Raw genomic sequence first — 13880 nt, forward strand, 5'->3', positions numbered from 1 at the left:
CTCTCTCTCTCTCTCTCTCTCCTCCTTAACATGATGGTCTTTCGGTCATGCAGGCTATTAGGCAATCCGTTCTTTGAAGGGCCGCTTATGATTGAAGGATAAAAAATGAAAGGCTTTCATATTAATGTTAGCAATGGCCCATTACTTGGAAATAATAAAGCACTCGTAAGCATGCATAATTGATGCCCAAGAAATTGACGTTGTTTGCCGTTGCTGAGTATTGCTTGTATGTTTGCTCAATTGCTTTGCTCCAAGGCTTCAGAATTTTTTCGGTTCCGTTGTTTCTTGCCCACAGGCCACAAGTGCAAACAAAATGACAAGCTACACAAGCCAGAGATTAGTGTAGGCAGTTGTTTTAAAATGTTAACTAAGAAATATACATTTTAACTCGAAAAAAGAAAGTTGGACTCCAGTGTTTATGTCCCTAACAATTGAAGGTGAGAAACTAGAAGGTGCTACCCGCGAAGTTGTTCTAAATATATTTTAAGAACTAAAGGTGCCATTCTACGCAATTATTGTAAAAGAAAGAGCCTTCAGTAGTTAAGAATCATGTTTATTCACCAGATTCGAACCTCATTGAAACTTGAATACAGCACTCAGATTTTCGAATAATTTGTCAAACCAGGTTTTGACCATCTATCAATTTGGACTAGCTTTCATGCCAAAACTGGACACCCATCGGATTCAGCATGTTGGGTCATACCTGATCCATCGGCACCCATATGATTACATGACACTTTCTAAATTGGGAAGTTGCATGCGATACAATGTGGGCATGAAGTGTGGCAATTCACGGCTTCTGAGTGTGAAAAAAAATATTTGATACTAAATTAATAAAGTTAGGGATACATTAGCTCTCAAGATTTTGGGGATCAAACACTAAGACCTGAATCTACGGTATTAACTTAAAAATAATAGTTGCAAACCAAGTCACATGCATGTAAGTAGCTGTTGTGCTGCATATATGATTTCTTGCTGTTGTGCTGCATATATGTTTTCTTAACATCATAAGCGATACCAAGGAATCACAAAATCTACAACCCGAACTATGTACCCAGATTATGCAATTTCGCTGTTAGCGGTTTCCACTTTAGTAACGCACAACTGTCTGTTCATATGACGAATAAATTAATGCATCAAAATGTTAAATATTTTTACTTTTTGACAATTGATTACAATAACGAATCAAATTACTGGTGGCCCGCTCTTTGACAAAAATGGCATCACAGAACTTGTCACTGTTCACACCAGACTCGCGTGTCTCCATGAGGCTTATCCCTCTGAAGCGAATCGAACTCGTGAATTCTTGCGCGAAGAGCCGCCTCACTAGACCAGACTCCCTGCGGCCTGCGCGAGGGTAAGGCGAGCGGAACCATGGCTACCTTTCGGTGGTTACTGCCGCTACCTGCTCTCCCCTTCCGCCCCTCGCCAACTTTCAGACTGCTTTTCTCTTCCCCGCCGCCTCCATGCTCTTTTCTCACTTCACCCGGCCTCCCCAACTCTTTTCTTACCTTCCAAACTCCTCGTCATTTGCTCCCTTTCCGTGCCATTCATCCACAACAGCAGAGTGGCACGCTTCTATCTGGAAGCATCTTCGAAGAAGACGACGAGGATGAAGAATTTGAAGAGGAGGATGATAGTGGTAGAGAATTCGAGGAAGATGGCGATGATGGTAACCAAAAGGAAGAGGAGAAGACAAGCACAATCCCTTCTACTGCACCGCAGTCAGTTAACAATTTCAGAAGCAGAGGGACGCCACCGATGCTGACTATTAAGGAGAAAAAGGAGCTCGCTTCCTACGCCCATTCACTTGGGAAAAAACTCAAATGCCAACAAGTTGGTTACTTCGTTTTTCTTGGAATACGATTTTTTATTTTTTTTTTGGGTGTGTTGATTGTCGTTTCTTTTCTTCTAATTGGCTTTTGATGTTGTCGTTGGTTCTGGCTCTTCTTCTCTGCATCAGGTCGGGAAGTCGGGGGTGACCGCGTCTGTAGCCGCGTCTTTCGTCGAAAGCTTGGAAGCTAATGAGCTTCTAAAGGTACGTTTATCTTGAGCATAGTGGTATTCATGTGTACAATTCAATTCGACGCGCTTGAACTGTTTGTTTTTTGGACTGACTGATGGATTAAAATTCCATTTTCCTTTTGATGTTATTGGCCTCTCTGTGAAACATACATAGTTCCAAAAGCTGTTTTCAGCTGGTAATGACCCAGAAGCTGTTTTCAGCTAAAAGAAGCCAACCTAATCTTGGAATATGGAGATTGATAGGCAACGCAAGTATCAAGTGAGGGAAGAAAAGAAAGGAAGTAATGTAGCAAGTTTATAAGCTGTTAGTTAGTAGGGAGGGAACGAATGAAATGAGAGAATGGGAAATCTTAGCCAATCTAACAGATAGAATGATATTGTGATTATTTGATGGAAAGCTTAGGAGTTACTTCAAAGGGAGGGTGGTGGCAGTATTCCTTTTTTTTTTTTTTTCCCGAGGAAGAAATGTAACGTTGATTGCAATGATATCACCATGTTTTTCTCATTCTTGTTCTTAACAGCTGAAAGTGCATGGCAGTTGCCCCGGAGAGCTAGTTGATGTAGTAAAGCAATTAGAGGTAGCAACAGGTTCTGTGGCTGTTGGTCAGATTGGTCGCACCGTGATCCTTTATAGGCCTAGCATCAGCAAACTGAAGGCAGCGCAGAAGAAAAGGCAGGACAACGTGGTCCGGAAAAGATACAGCTCAAGATCTGGGTTGCCGGTATGACCAATCTTGAAATTCTGTACCTATAGCTGTACTTCATCATTCTCCTTACGTGGAAACTTTTCCTTCTCTCTTTTGCTAGCTGAGAACCCAAGAACCACGGGTATCTAGTCAAGGGCGCCGTAGAAGCAAAGTCTAGTTTTACGCTATTTCTCTCTGCCATTTAAGAATCTGCATGTTTGGTTGCTTTGCCTTATCGGCATAGGCGAACGACGAAACATCTTGCTTTCCATTCCGCGTATGAAAGGTCTGCCAAATAGTCACTTTATTGCTTACATTGGTTACAGATATTTGCTGTCGGTATTTGGAAGCTGCAAGTCATCGAGTGTAAAGAATTTCTCAAGTTTCTGCTTAAGAGTCAAAGGGAATTTTGTTGTGTGAGCTCAATGTGAATGAAATTATTTGTTCTGAAGCAACTTGAATCATGATTCATGTGTAGTGCTCACTTTTATCTTTTTCGTTTCTTACTGATCATGGGAATTAGTCGTGCAATCAAGTGAACATCATGATTATCTATGCTGTATTTTTTATTGCTAGACACTTGGTCGCTTACTGGTCATTGGTAACCAACTAACCAAATTTTTTATCATTTTTTGTTGTGTGTCACAACTAAAAGGCCCCTCGAATAACTGCTGAGATTCTGGGAAGTTCCAAAAATGAATGTTCACAGAGTACTTTATGGATACGCGCACTTTGGAGTTAATTTTGTATGAACTATAAAAGTACTTTGGTTGTGCACTTCCACAGTCAACGGAATATTTGAACGATCTATGTTTCTTTCAAATTGTTGTTCAAAGGCATATTAAAAAGGACTGCCATGGGTTCACCGTCTTGGTTCATGCCATGATGGAGATCCACTATTCAAGAGGCCCAAACAATCATATTGTGCGTCAAGCACCTGAACACTTTGTGATGTGTAGGGCGTTCTTGTTCTTGCTCCTCTTTTTCCTTTTTCCTTTTTGCACTTGTCCAGACAGGCGAAATGGGAGAGCAAGCAACTTATAGAGAGTTTAAGAATAGATTATTTTACTTTATGTATATGTTTTTTTAACTCGTTATTTTAGTTCAAGTTGATTGGACGAAGGATCACTTGTTATGGAAGGATTCTTTCTTCTTATCATGAAGCAGATAAGTCGCCAAAAGTTGCATAGCCATTCAAAGTGGTTGCAGTTGCCTTGAACATATTTCTTGACTTTATGTTAGTCTGGTTTAAAATATATGCAACACAACAATCAAGACCAAATCCACAAGCAGATGGCCAAAACTCCGTGGCGTCGAATACCAAATTATCAATGCATTGCCGTCTGCATTTCATACAGACAGCTACCGGTGCTTGCAGCAAGTTCATTCTGAGTGGAGTGCCAATCTGCCAGTTTCTTCTTTGTCAACACTGTAGAACTTGTACTTTTCACACCTAGATTGATATTTGAATCTCTTTCTCCCTCTGCAAGTTAATTCTGAAGTTGAGTGCTACGCTTTTCTCTTCTGTTTGATCTCAAAACTGTGGCACTCAAATCTTTTGTACCCTTAGAGGGAGTGATCATCAAGTCCCTCTCTCTCTCTCTCTCTCTCTCTCTATCTCTCTCTCTCTCTCGTGGGGGCATGCTTGCACGAGTACAAGTTGATTTTGACAGAATTGGACGAGGCAAGCCATTGGTTGAGATAGATGGCTTGATCCATGGATGGAACCAGGCGATCTCCAAACTTGATGGTTTGATCAGGGTCTCACAATCTTGACCGAAGAGTTTTCTCCCTAAATAGTGCCACGAATACTTAACCTCAACTTGGTTTACAAATGTAAACAGAACTGCACTCGTGTTCAAGTTTTGGTGCATCTTGGCATCATGCAAGATTCCATTACCTTCAAAATTCTCAAATAAGCACCAGATCGGAACTGAGCTCTCATTTCACTGGTGATGCCTTTGCAGGTCTGAACTCTGGTGTATAAGTAAATCAAACTGTAGCAATGACCATTTTTAGTTAACACGCATTTGGAACATCAAGTAAGTAATCTAGACTCAAATGACTGATTCCACCAGAGAGCGTCAAGCTGGTGAGGAATCCAGTGACTGGTAGTGGCAACTGGTGAATGGCGCCAATGTGATGGGACGGTGTAAATTCAGACGCCGGGAAGAAAATAAAAGGGAAGACACACACACAGACTTCTCGAGCTGAGGTAATAAATAGTTTTGGCGACTGGCAGGTCAAGTGGACCTGGCTGTAGTCTGGCTAGCCCAGGCCTGAACTAAGCTTTTCCCGATGGCCCAATGCCCACATAATGAGCTTGCCCAATTGGTGCATACATGGGACCAACCCCTTTCTTTGTGTGGTACACAATGCATTCTCTTGTCCTCCAGTTAGGCACCTACTCCATTTTGGGTGAGCAAAAGGTTCATCCTGAGGCCTATCAAGCATTTTTGAGAACTTTCCATTTTCTTGCTTTTTTTAATATTTTATTTATTTATTTCATGAAATAGCTCGTCAAAATTATTCAAATACAGAGAAAATGTTTTCCATATGCAAAGAATCTGTTTATGGCTGCAATTATGATAATTTCCGTATACAAGGAAAAGGTTTTCAAATTATTCAAATAATTCGACTTCGTCCTTCGTTGAGGGAAGATGTCAGAGCCCTTCGGAGTTGAAATTGTCAAAAAAAAGTTGGTGGATGAAATCAAAGCTATTTACTTGAAAAACAAAAACTATCGGTTAAGAAAATTAACAGTCCACAATGCATCCAAACTTGACGGGTCAATAACTCATGATGTCATTTTCTGGAACAAATCTGTCAATATCATTGGATCAAATGAAAGCATTACCTTTTATCTAGGGCACACTGAAACTTGAGAAACACCATTTTATATAAACTTAGAATCAGAAATCGACATCCCTTAGAAAATTGGTGAACATAAAATGGCATCTTACCTGAGGCAGTTGGGATGTGGACCCTTTCTATATTTTTTTTTTAATCATCGTTTGGCAAGTAATACTTGCAAAAGTCACCAAGTTGACGAAACATCACAAGTTCGAATCTCGCGAGTTCGTATAGCATCTAGAATGGCCAGGCACGATAGACCAAAAGTTTTAACATATTGGGCACAAGTCAACGTAAGCCAATGAGAATAAAGATCTTCCTTTATTGCTTAAGCATTTCATAGCCTGTTTAGTTAAAAGAAATTGTGCACTAAATTGTTTAGTGGATTAAGTTTATTAAATGCTCATTGTTATCTTTAATGCATAGTCTCACCACACACACACACACACTATATATATATATAAAGTTTATTAAATGCTCATTCCTATCTTTAATGCATAGTCTCACCCCCCCCCCCACACACACACTTTATATATATAATATATATATATATGAGAGAGGTTGGGGGGATGGATATTGGATAACTCTAGTCGTGGACGTGCAAAGATAATGGTGCAACAACCTTTTGTGGTGGTGAACCACTATTTACAAATTGGCGAATTTGAGTTTGATCCTATGTCACACGGATACTTGGGTTTGGCCCACTTATCCGTTTCTATACTCCGATACTCCTTGGATACGTCTGGATCGGGTCTAGGTCAAACCCGATCCGAACCCGTTAAAAAAAACCCGATTTCTTTTTGATCGACCTTTCTTTCTCCCTTTCACCCAACAAGGTCTGTGCCTTTAGGATTTATGCTGTTGCAGCAGATCATGGGCAAAGATGGCGAATAGTTTAATGTTTTTTGTGATGAACTATTAGTTTTAGTTTAATGTTTTTTTTTTCATTTTATCATTTGATAATATAAAATTAATCGTATCCGCGTATCTTAAAAAATTAAAAATTACTGTATTCGTACCTGTATACTCATACTCGTACCCGTATCGCACCCGTATTCGTGTGAATTAGGTTTGATCAGAAGACAAACATGGTTTTGAGAAGTTAGATTTTTGTCGCTTTACGCCCTCTTAAGTGTCGGCTGTATTAGAAAAATACATTTGACATAATTGGAGAAGAGGATGCACATTAGCTAAATCACAAATAATGAGTGATATTTACAAAATAAGTTGCTTCAATTAGGACTGAAGGACCGAAATGTAGAGGGAGAGAGAGACAGAGAGAGGCAAAATTGGAAAAGAAGAAAGTAGCTATGACACCTTGACAAGTGGTAAGTCTTCTATTGTCCGCTGCTTTTTGAAAATGTCTAAAATGCGTCTTTGTTGCCACATTTCCGTGGTTTTGTTGAATAAAGGATATTTTTTATTTAAAAGCCGCACCTTCAGCCACAAATTCAAGAGTCTGCCTTATAACTTTTGAATTTCTAGTCGGGACATATTTCCACCACATACAATTGGGTGTTATGGATGTAGCTTCAGATTTAAGATTAGAAGCTGCTGCATAAAAAAAAAAAAAGTATATTTTGAGAGATCCTTTTTTTAAATAATATGAAGAATCCATGTTGCATGTTAAAATCTATGAATTTAAAATCGAATGAGGAAGAAGTTCGACCTTAAAAATCTACAGATCTGAGATCTGCAATAAACAAATACAAATTAAGATCCAATTACTAACAACCCAACAAAAAAAAAAAACTGTGTTGTGTCATTACAACACTGAAGGAGGGATTCCTTTCACGTTCACTTGTGAAATCACGTAACTGAAATACTTGTATCAAATAAGATTTTTTTTTTTTTGTTTCAGAAAATACTTGAAAAAATAACTTTTTGAAAAACCATTATTTGGTTTTTGGAGGGAAAAAGGTTCCTCCCTTTTTTTTTCCAAATCGTCTTTAATAGATGATGGTAGCAACGTCATGCGGGAATTTGTGGAACCTGATGCTCATTTCGGAAATGAAGGTTAATAAAGGGACCGCACGGGCAAGGTTTTCCAAAATTAAATAATGATTTAATACTCAAGTTTGAACTGCTACTAAAAGTTCTGATTCTTTGAGAGAGAGAGAGAGAGAGAGAGGGAGGAAGAGGTGCGGATCCCAAATCACCGACTGCTGCTTTCGTCCTTTCCAGCTTCTTCCTTCGATTCTTCCCTCCTCCGCTCAGAGATTCGTTGAACGTGGAGGAGGTGGTGGTGGCGACGGCCGAGGCGGCGATCGTCGTCCTCGTCTGAAACGGAAGGGGAATGGACACACTTAGGAAACAAGCAACAAGACTACGGGAACAGGTCGCCAAGCAACAACAGGTGCTGTCTCTCTCCCCCTCCCCCCTCTCTCTCCTCCCTGATGTTAAACCCGTGAACCACGAGAGATGACGAAGGGGTTTGGTCTCCATAATCATGGTACTTATCAGTTCCTGGAAGGGTCTCTGCTTACCATTTATGAGACACCATAACCCCCGAAATAGATTTTATTTGGTATGATTTAATCTGATTATTATTTTTCCTTTTCTGATCTGATATTTTTTTTTCGGAATTAATTCTCTAGTGCTGTTGCATCTCGTTGAACAAGATTGTGATCCCTTTTTTATCGGGCTTCTCCTTATGCACAAACAGGGAACTGGTAGATCAAATAAGTACATTTGTGAACGTAGGGAAGTATTTTAAGTATCTTGTGTGTAGATTGTATTTTCGACCATTGTCATTCATCATGGTTAGCAAGCGCTGCCCATGTTTGGCATAACTTGATAACCATCTTTTCGTTTAGTACTGTTAAGCTCAAAACGTATAATTCTGATTTAGTGTGAGGGAATATAATTGGATTTGTGGGTCTGACGAGGTTCCCTTTATTTTGGTGGATACTCTTCTAAGGTTTGTATCTATGCGATAGCAAGTCGATCTCCTTATAAAGGGGAAAATACCTTTCTATCATCTGAAAACTGGATTATAATGGTGAATTAAGCATCTAGTGCATCGGAAGTAGAGGATATGTATCAGCCTTCTTCTGTTGAAACACTTCCCTTAAATTGCTGTTTACGATTCCCTTTAATGGAGGCTTACATGCTTTGACATATACACTTCTTCATTTTCCTAATTTCTTGGCATGGCTTTTCAACATGCTATTCATGTTTCAGTGCTAAAATCTAGTCATGTGCTTGCTACATGTCAAATGCTGGCATTTTTGAGGAATGTTCTACCGGAGAATCTTTTTTTTTTCTAATTTCAGGCAGTTCTCAAACAATTTGTTGGAGGTGGTTATGGAGGTTCAGATAATGTCATCACCGACGAGGCAGAACTTCTACAACATCAAAAACTTGAGAAACTATACATATCCACTCGAGCAGGAAAGGTAAATCCCCTTCCTCCAATTCATTTTGGACTTGCTTGTTATCCTTTGTCTTGGTTTAATTTGTCATTGCTTTTAGCATTTTCAAAGGGACATCGTTCGTGGTGTGGAAGGTTTTATCGTTCATGGATCCAAGCAAGTAGAAATTGGTAAACTATCTGCAGCAGCAGTCATTTGATTTGTCGTTGATTTCTAACCATGTTTTCTTCACCTTGATCTTTGACCAACAATTTGTAAATGTTTGGCAGGAAACAAGTTGTCTGAGGATAGTAGGAAATATGGAATTGATAATACCTGTACCAGCGGTGGTACCTTGGAAAAAGCTGCATTAAGTTTTGGTAAAGCTCGTTCTCAAATAGAAAAGGAGCGTGGCAATCTGCTCAAGTCCTTGGGGACACAGGTTTGATGAAGCACATCCTCTAGCAATCGTCTCCATTTCCTGTGCCATTTGTTTGACCGAATACTTTGTTATGGTCGTCTAAGAATATAATTTCAATGAAAACTCCACTCTTTGGACAAGACAGAAGGTGGAGATTATCTTCTTGCAGATTTCTTCTTAATTTCTGAAGAACCATAGTAGTTAATCCATGCTCGTCTCATAATTAGTTTTTGTACATCTGGTCAGTTTGGTTTCTTTGCTTGTCTGCAAATGTTGTTCTGCTTCTTCTTGTTCTTCAATGTATGTAATCTTGTTTTCTAAGTATTTGAATCCCTAGATAATTGCGGTTTGATAATTATTGGCTTATAATATCCTGCCAATGTTGAAAAAATATAGTGATTTTTTACTCCTATGTTCCATGTATGCATATCTTCTTTTTTTTAAGAATTTGAATTCCTTAAAAAATCGTGGTTTGGCAATTGTTAGCTTATAAAATCCTGCTTATGTTGAAAAAACATGTTTTTTTAAAACTCCTATCCGCAGTTGGTTTTTGCAAAAAGGCAATTACAAGATGTCTTGTACAGGTTAAAGGTTTTATGCACTTTACGGGATGTAAAGTAGTGTGGTTATTCTTGTTTATTTTGTATCACTTTTATTGCTTTGTTGTAAAGATTTGCATGTTCCTCTTTTTCAGGTTGCAGAGCCATTAAGAGCCATGGTAATGGGTGCACCATTAGAGGATGCTCGGCATCTTGCTCAACGTTATGATAGAATGCGGCAAGAAGCTGAAGCACAGGTATTCCATGCCTGGATTTTGTTAGTTGGTTCATTATCGAAGTTGATAGAATTTTCTTTTTGGACATTTTGGTTGTGAAAATGGACTATTCTCTAGTAGATTGTGCCATACGCTGTACCATACTACCATTTTTATGGGTCTTGGCAGTAGAATGACCCAACATGATTGAACTGATGGAATTTGGTAATTATGCTATCATGCAGTGACTTAATTTCGATCAGCATCCTATCTATTCTAACCAAACCAACTAATTGAAAACTGTGGTTTTCCACTTCCAATTACAGATGCCAAAAAAAAAAAAAACAGCTAGTTCTGCTTGCTAAAGTTTTTAGATTATTCATGTTTTTACATGCATTTGTGGTTATGCTGTTTCAATGAGGTCCCACATAGGCTATTGAAGTATCAAAGCGCCAAATGAGAGCCAGAGAAGGAACTGGAAATCCAGATAATATTTTGAAGTTAGAAGCAGCTGAAGCAAAACTTCAGGAACTTAAGTCAAACATGGCTGTATTAGGGAAAGAAGCAGCAGCTGCAATGGCTGCCGTTGAAGCCCAGCAACAAAGGTTAACTCTTCAGAGGCTTATTGCCATGGTAATTACTTTCATATGATCATCTATGCTTAGCTTGCTGATCAGAATTCTAAGTTGTTCTTTTTCATGGGAAATATTTTTAAAATACCTCCCCATATATCAGGTTGAATCAGAGCGTATTTATCACCAGAGAGTACTTCAAATTCTTGATCAGCTAGAAGGAGAGGTGATTTTTTATATTTTACCTTTTTCTATGTATTTTTTACTGGTACTCTTCTATTCTTAATCATAAGTGTTGGATGTTTAGTATTTGCGAGATAAAACACTTGTTTAATTGTGTTTTCCAGGGTTTCCAATTCAAAATTTGTACTACAATAAAACTTGTTCATTTAAGCATTTGGACCCCCTTGTTCTACAGTATATTTTAATAGACCAGGCATTGGCTCCTTCCAATAGCACATGCTGTTCTTTCTTTTTAGTGTCTTCTTTTCTAAAGCTTCAGGAATCATTGTGAGTGTATGTGCTGAGAGCCTGAAACTATTCTCATCTAGTTTATGTATTTATGACTATGCACACACAGCCTCAAGCCTGCTTGTTTATATGGGAATCAAAATTTACTCTCTTTAAAACAGGTAGAAAAAATATCAAGGTTAATCTTTCTCTGCATTAGAGATGGTGGAGAGTAGCCTTTTCTGCCCTTTCTGGGAATAGTATATGTTTGGTTCTGTCATGGAAGGTAGACGGACAGTAGGGATGGAGCAGGATATTAGAATGGTCCGTTGCTGTTCTTCTGTTCTCAAGTTTGGGTACAAAGGGGCAGAAGTCATTATTTTAGTTCAGTCTTGGATTGAGAATATGCGTTACCAACCCTGGAACTTCTTCGCTATTTTTTTTTTGCACCGTATATCATTGCACCACTTGTGGAGAGGAGGTGTTGGTAAGGCATCATAGGCGAGCCACCAAAGAAGAAGGGCAAGATGTTTGTGTTTCTTCCTGCCTGGTAGGAAAGTAACTTTTTGGTTTCAGATGACCTGAAAACATGGAAAATCTCTCTGGTCGAATTCAGTACAACAAAAAAAAATCAAAAACATGTCTGGATTGTGTATGTCTCTATTGCCTGGTCCCTGAACTTAGTTTCACTCCTGAGAGGTGCTACATGTATCTGTGTATTTAAAAAACACCCGTGTTGTTGACAATGGCACCTGCATTGATAGCTTTTGAGTCAAGGTTAAATTTGTAACTAATTTGTGGTCTACGGTTTTCCCTATTTATCTCATCCATTTTATCTTTCTTTCTATTCTTTTTTCCCTAGATCAATGGTACAATTTAATTAGTTTCACGGCACACATGGAAGTGACCCATTCACTGTCTAATTACTTATGTTGAACATTTCTCCAAAATACTGTGTGGTCATGTTATATGTATTTACTAGTTAATGAGATGCATAACAGCAAGCATATAATCAATTCCATGTTGCCAGCATTGGAAACCTTTTTGTCTCCCCAAATTACTGCTAGACTCTAAATATCTGTGCTTATGGATGATCGGCAGATGGTATCTGAACGCCAGCGTATTGAAGCATCTCCTATTCCAAATGTTGATAATACACCTCCACCTCCTTCATATGAAGAGGCTAATGGCCTATTCACGTCTCCAGCTCATGATAAATTTGCTGAAAATGTTTCCTACTTCTTGGGGGAGGTAAATTCTTGTGTTTCTTGGACTATTCTTTATCAGGATGAGCTCTCTTCTGGTTTTCTGCTTACTCATTTTAAGTAATTTTCATTCTGTTGGACAGGTTATGCATCCTCATCAGGCTGAGTCCGACATTGAACTTAGCTTGTCTGTTGGTGACTACGTTGTTGTCCGAAAGGTTTTTCTCAACTCTTTTCCTCTTAAAGAAAGAAAATGGTGGCCAATACAAGCTTAGCATGAGCACTGGTGATGCTTAGAAAATAGTTGTTTATTATTCCCTTATATCCGGTAAACTGACGGAACAAAACTAACTTTGACATCTCAATAAGCTAGTCTGTAACTCCAAAACATAAAGTGAATTATGGGAAAACTTGAGCCTGGTTCATTTTCATGTCAGACCCGCTATTTCAATAATAAAGGTAGTATAATTTTAATGTTAACCTTTGTAAGCTGAAACTTGAGACCTTTTTTTTTAACATAAAATTTTAATTCCAAATTTGCTCTTTTGCTGAAACCAGCGCTTCAGCTAGTTATTTTACATCAAGTATATATTGTTTGTTGATCCTTTCAACTAGTTGTTTTACACGGAATATATGACTGGAAAATATTGTCAGCAAACAAAGCTATTCCTTTTTTTTCTTTTTGATAGAATAATTCTCTAGGTGTTAACGTCTATAAATATGTGACGAATAAAGGTTAGTCGCAGATGGACGTTTAGTACATCGCGAAAGAAATTTCTCCAAGTCACTGGCTTTTATTTTTTTGGGATATGTATCTTAAAACGAAAAATAAAATTATTGCATACCTTTGTGTTGTTCATGGGTATTATTCCGTGTTGATACTTGTAAACATGCGCCTACTGCTCTTTTGTGCGCGAGAGTGGTATTCCTGTTTGTCTTAGGGACATTTTATTTTGAAAATTGCCTGAAAGGCTCAACTGGTGATATTTGTTTCACAGCTGTATCGTTTGACCTTTTTTGGCGGCATGCCAGGTATCTAACAATGGCTGGGCCGAAGGTGAGTGCAAGGGGAGAGCCGGGTGGTTTCCTTTCGAATATGTTGAAAGACGGGACCGTGTTCTTGCAAGCAAGGTGGCTGAAGTCTTCTAGAGTTTCTTGGATTGAATGGTCATCTTTTGCATCTTCAGTTGCATCTGTTGATAAAGAGAAACAGTACGTCATACGAATAGGGGATTTTGTTGGTTGTAAATTTGCTCTCTCAACATAATATTATTTTACTTCAGGGCTTAGTTGGTCAAACGCTGTAGTCTAGAAGGCTTATTCAATTTTTTCTTTCTTTTCCTTTTTCAAGAAAACGAGTATCATTTGGATGAGTCTTTTTTGAATCTTTTCCAATGACAAGAAATTCAGTCGATTGGAGCTCTCATTGGCCTCTTGAAAGAATGAATTGGATCCAGTGTTGCTTTATGCTTATAAGGTTTGTTCTCACGAAGGATGGAGCCGTCTAGCATCCTGGCTCACTAACCTCTTGAGGGGAAAAAGTAGAGTCTCCAAGTAATTC

General features: G+C 38.7%; 2 protein-coding genes across 4 annotated transcripts; both read left to right on the forward strand.

The window, feature by feature from the left end:
* The first annotated feature begins 1256 nt into the window (after positions 1 to 1256).
* Positions 1257 to 3788, forward strand: LOC116260290 (uncharacterized). Of its 3 annotated transcripts, none has more exons than XM_031638504.2 (4): positions 1257 to 1836; positions 1964 to 2038; positions 2547 to 2747; positions 3367 to 3788. In XM_031638504.2, the coding sequence occupies exons 1-4, from the start codon at positions 1375 to 1377 to the stop codon at positions 3451 to 3453; spliced, it is 825 nt and encodes a 274-aa protein (XP_031494364.1). In that variant the 5' UTR covers positions 1257 to 1374; the 3' UTR covers positions 3454 to 3788. The 3 variants fall into 3 exon arrangements, with proteins under 3 accessions (XP_031494364.1, XP_031494363.1, XP_031494365.1); XM_031638503.2 differs by lacking the exon at positions 3367 to 3788 and adding an exon at positions 3038 to 3273 and having other exon boundaries at positions 1258 to 1836; XM_031638505.2 differs by lacking the exon at positions 3367 to 3788 and adding an exon at positions 2833 to 3273 and having other exon boundaries at positions 1260 to 1836.
* Positions 3789 to 7660: 3872 nt separating this feature from the next.
* Positions 7661 to 13743, forward strand: LOC116261401 (SH3 domain-containing protein 2). The gene is made up of 10 exons (XM_031640137.2): positions 7661 to 7920; positions 8840 to 8962; positions 9039 to 9108; positions 9208 to 9359; positions 10033 to 10134; positions 10525 to 10725; positions 10828 to 10890; positions 12216 to 12365; positions 12463 to 12537; positions 13352 to 13743. The coding sequence occupies exons 1-10, from the start codon at positions 7861 to 7863 to the stop codon at positions 13466 to 13468; spliced, it is 1113 nt and encodes a 370-aa protein (XP_031495997.1). The 5' UTR covers positions 7661 to 7860; the 3' UTR covers positions 13469 to 13743.
* Positions 13744 to 13880: the final 137 nt, after the last annotated feature.

Source organism: Nymphaea colorata, chromosome 9, assembly GCF_008831285.2.
Source record: "Nymphaea colorata isolate Beijing-Zhang1983 chromosome 9, ASM883128v2, whole genome shotgun sequence".
NCBI lineage: Eukaryota > Viridiplantae > Streptophyta > Magnoliopsida > Nymphaeales > Nymphaeaceae > Nymphaea > Nymphaea colorata.

Excerpts from the sequence above, each read along its gene's own strand:
- LOC116261401 (XM_031640137.2), top strand. The coding sequence starts at position 7,861 with ATGGACACACTTAGGAAACAAGCAACAAGACTACGGGAACAGGTCGCC. Across the intron at positions 7,921-8,839 it reads AGGTCGCCAAGCAACAACAG|GCAGTTCTCAAACAATTTGT; the intron begins GTGCTGTCTCTC and ends TTCTAATTTCAG. Across the intron at positions 12,538-13,351 it reads ACTACGTTGTTGTCCGAAAG|GTATCTAACAATGGCTGGGC; the intron begins GTTTTTCTCAAC and ends GCGGCATGCCAG.
- LOC116260290 (XM_031638503.2), top strand. The coding sequence starts at position 1,375 with ATGGCTACCTTTCGGTGGTTACTGCCGCTACCTGCTCTCCCCTTCCGC. Across the intron at positions 1,837-1,963 it reads AAAAACTCAAATGCCAACAA|GTCGGGAAGTCGGGGGTGAC; the intron begins GTTGGTTACTTC and ends TCTCTGCATCAG. Across the intron at positions 2,039-2,546 it reads AAGCTAATGAGCTTCTAAAG|CTGAAAGTGCATGGCAGTTG; the intron begins GTACGTTTATCT and ends TGTTCTTAACAG.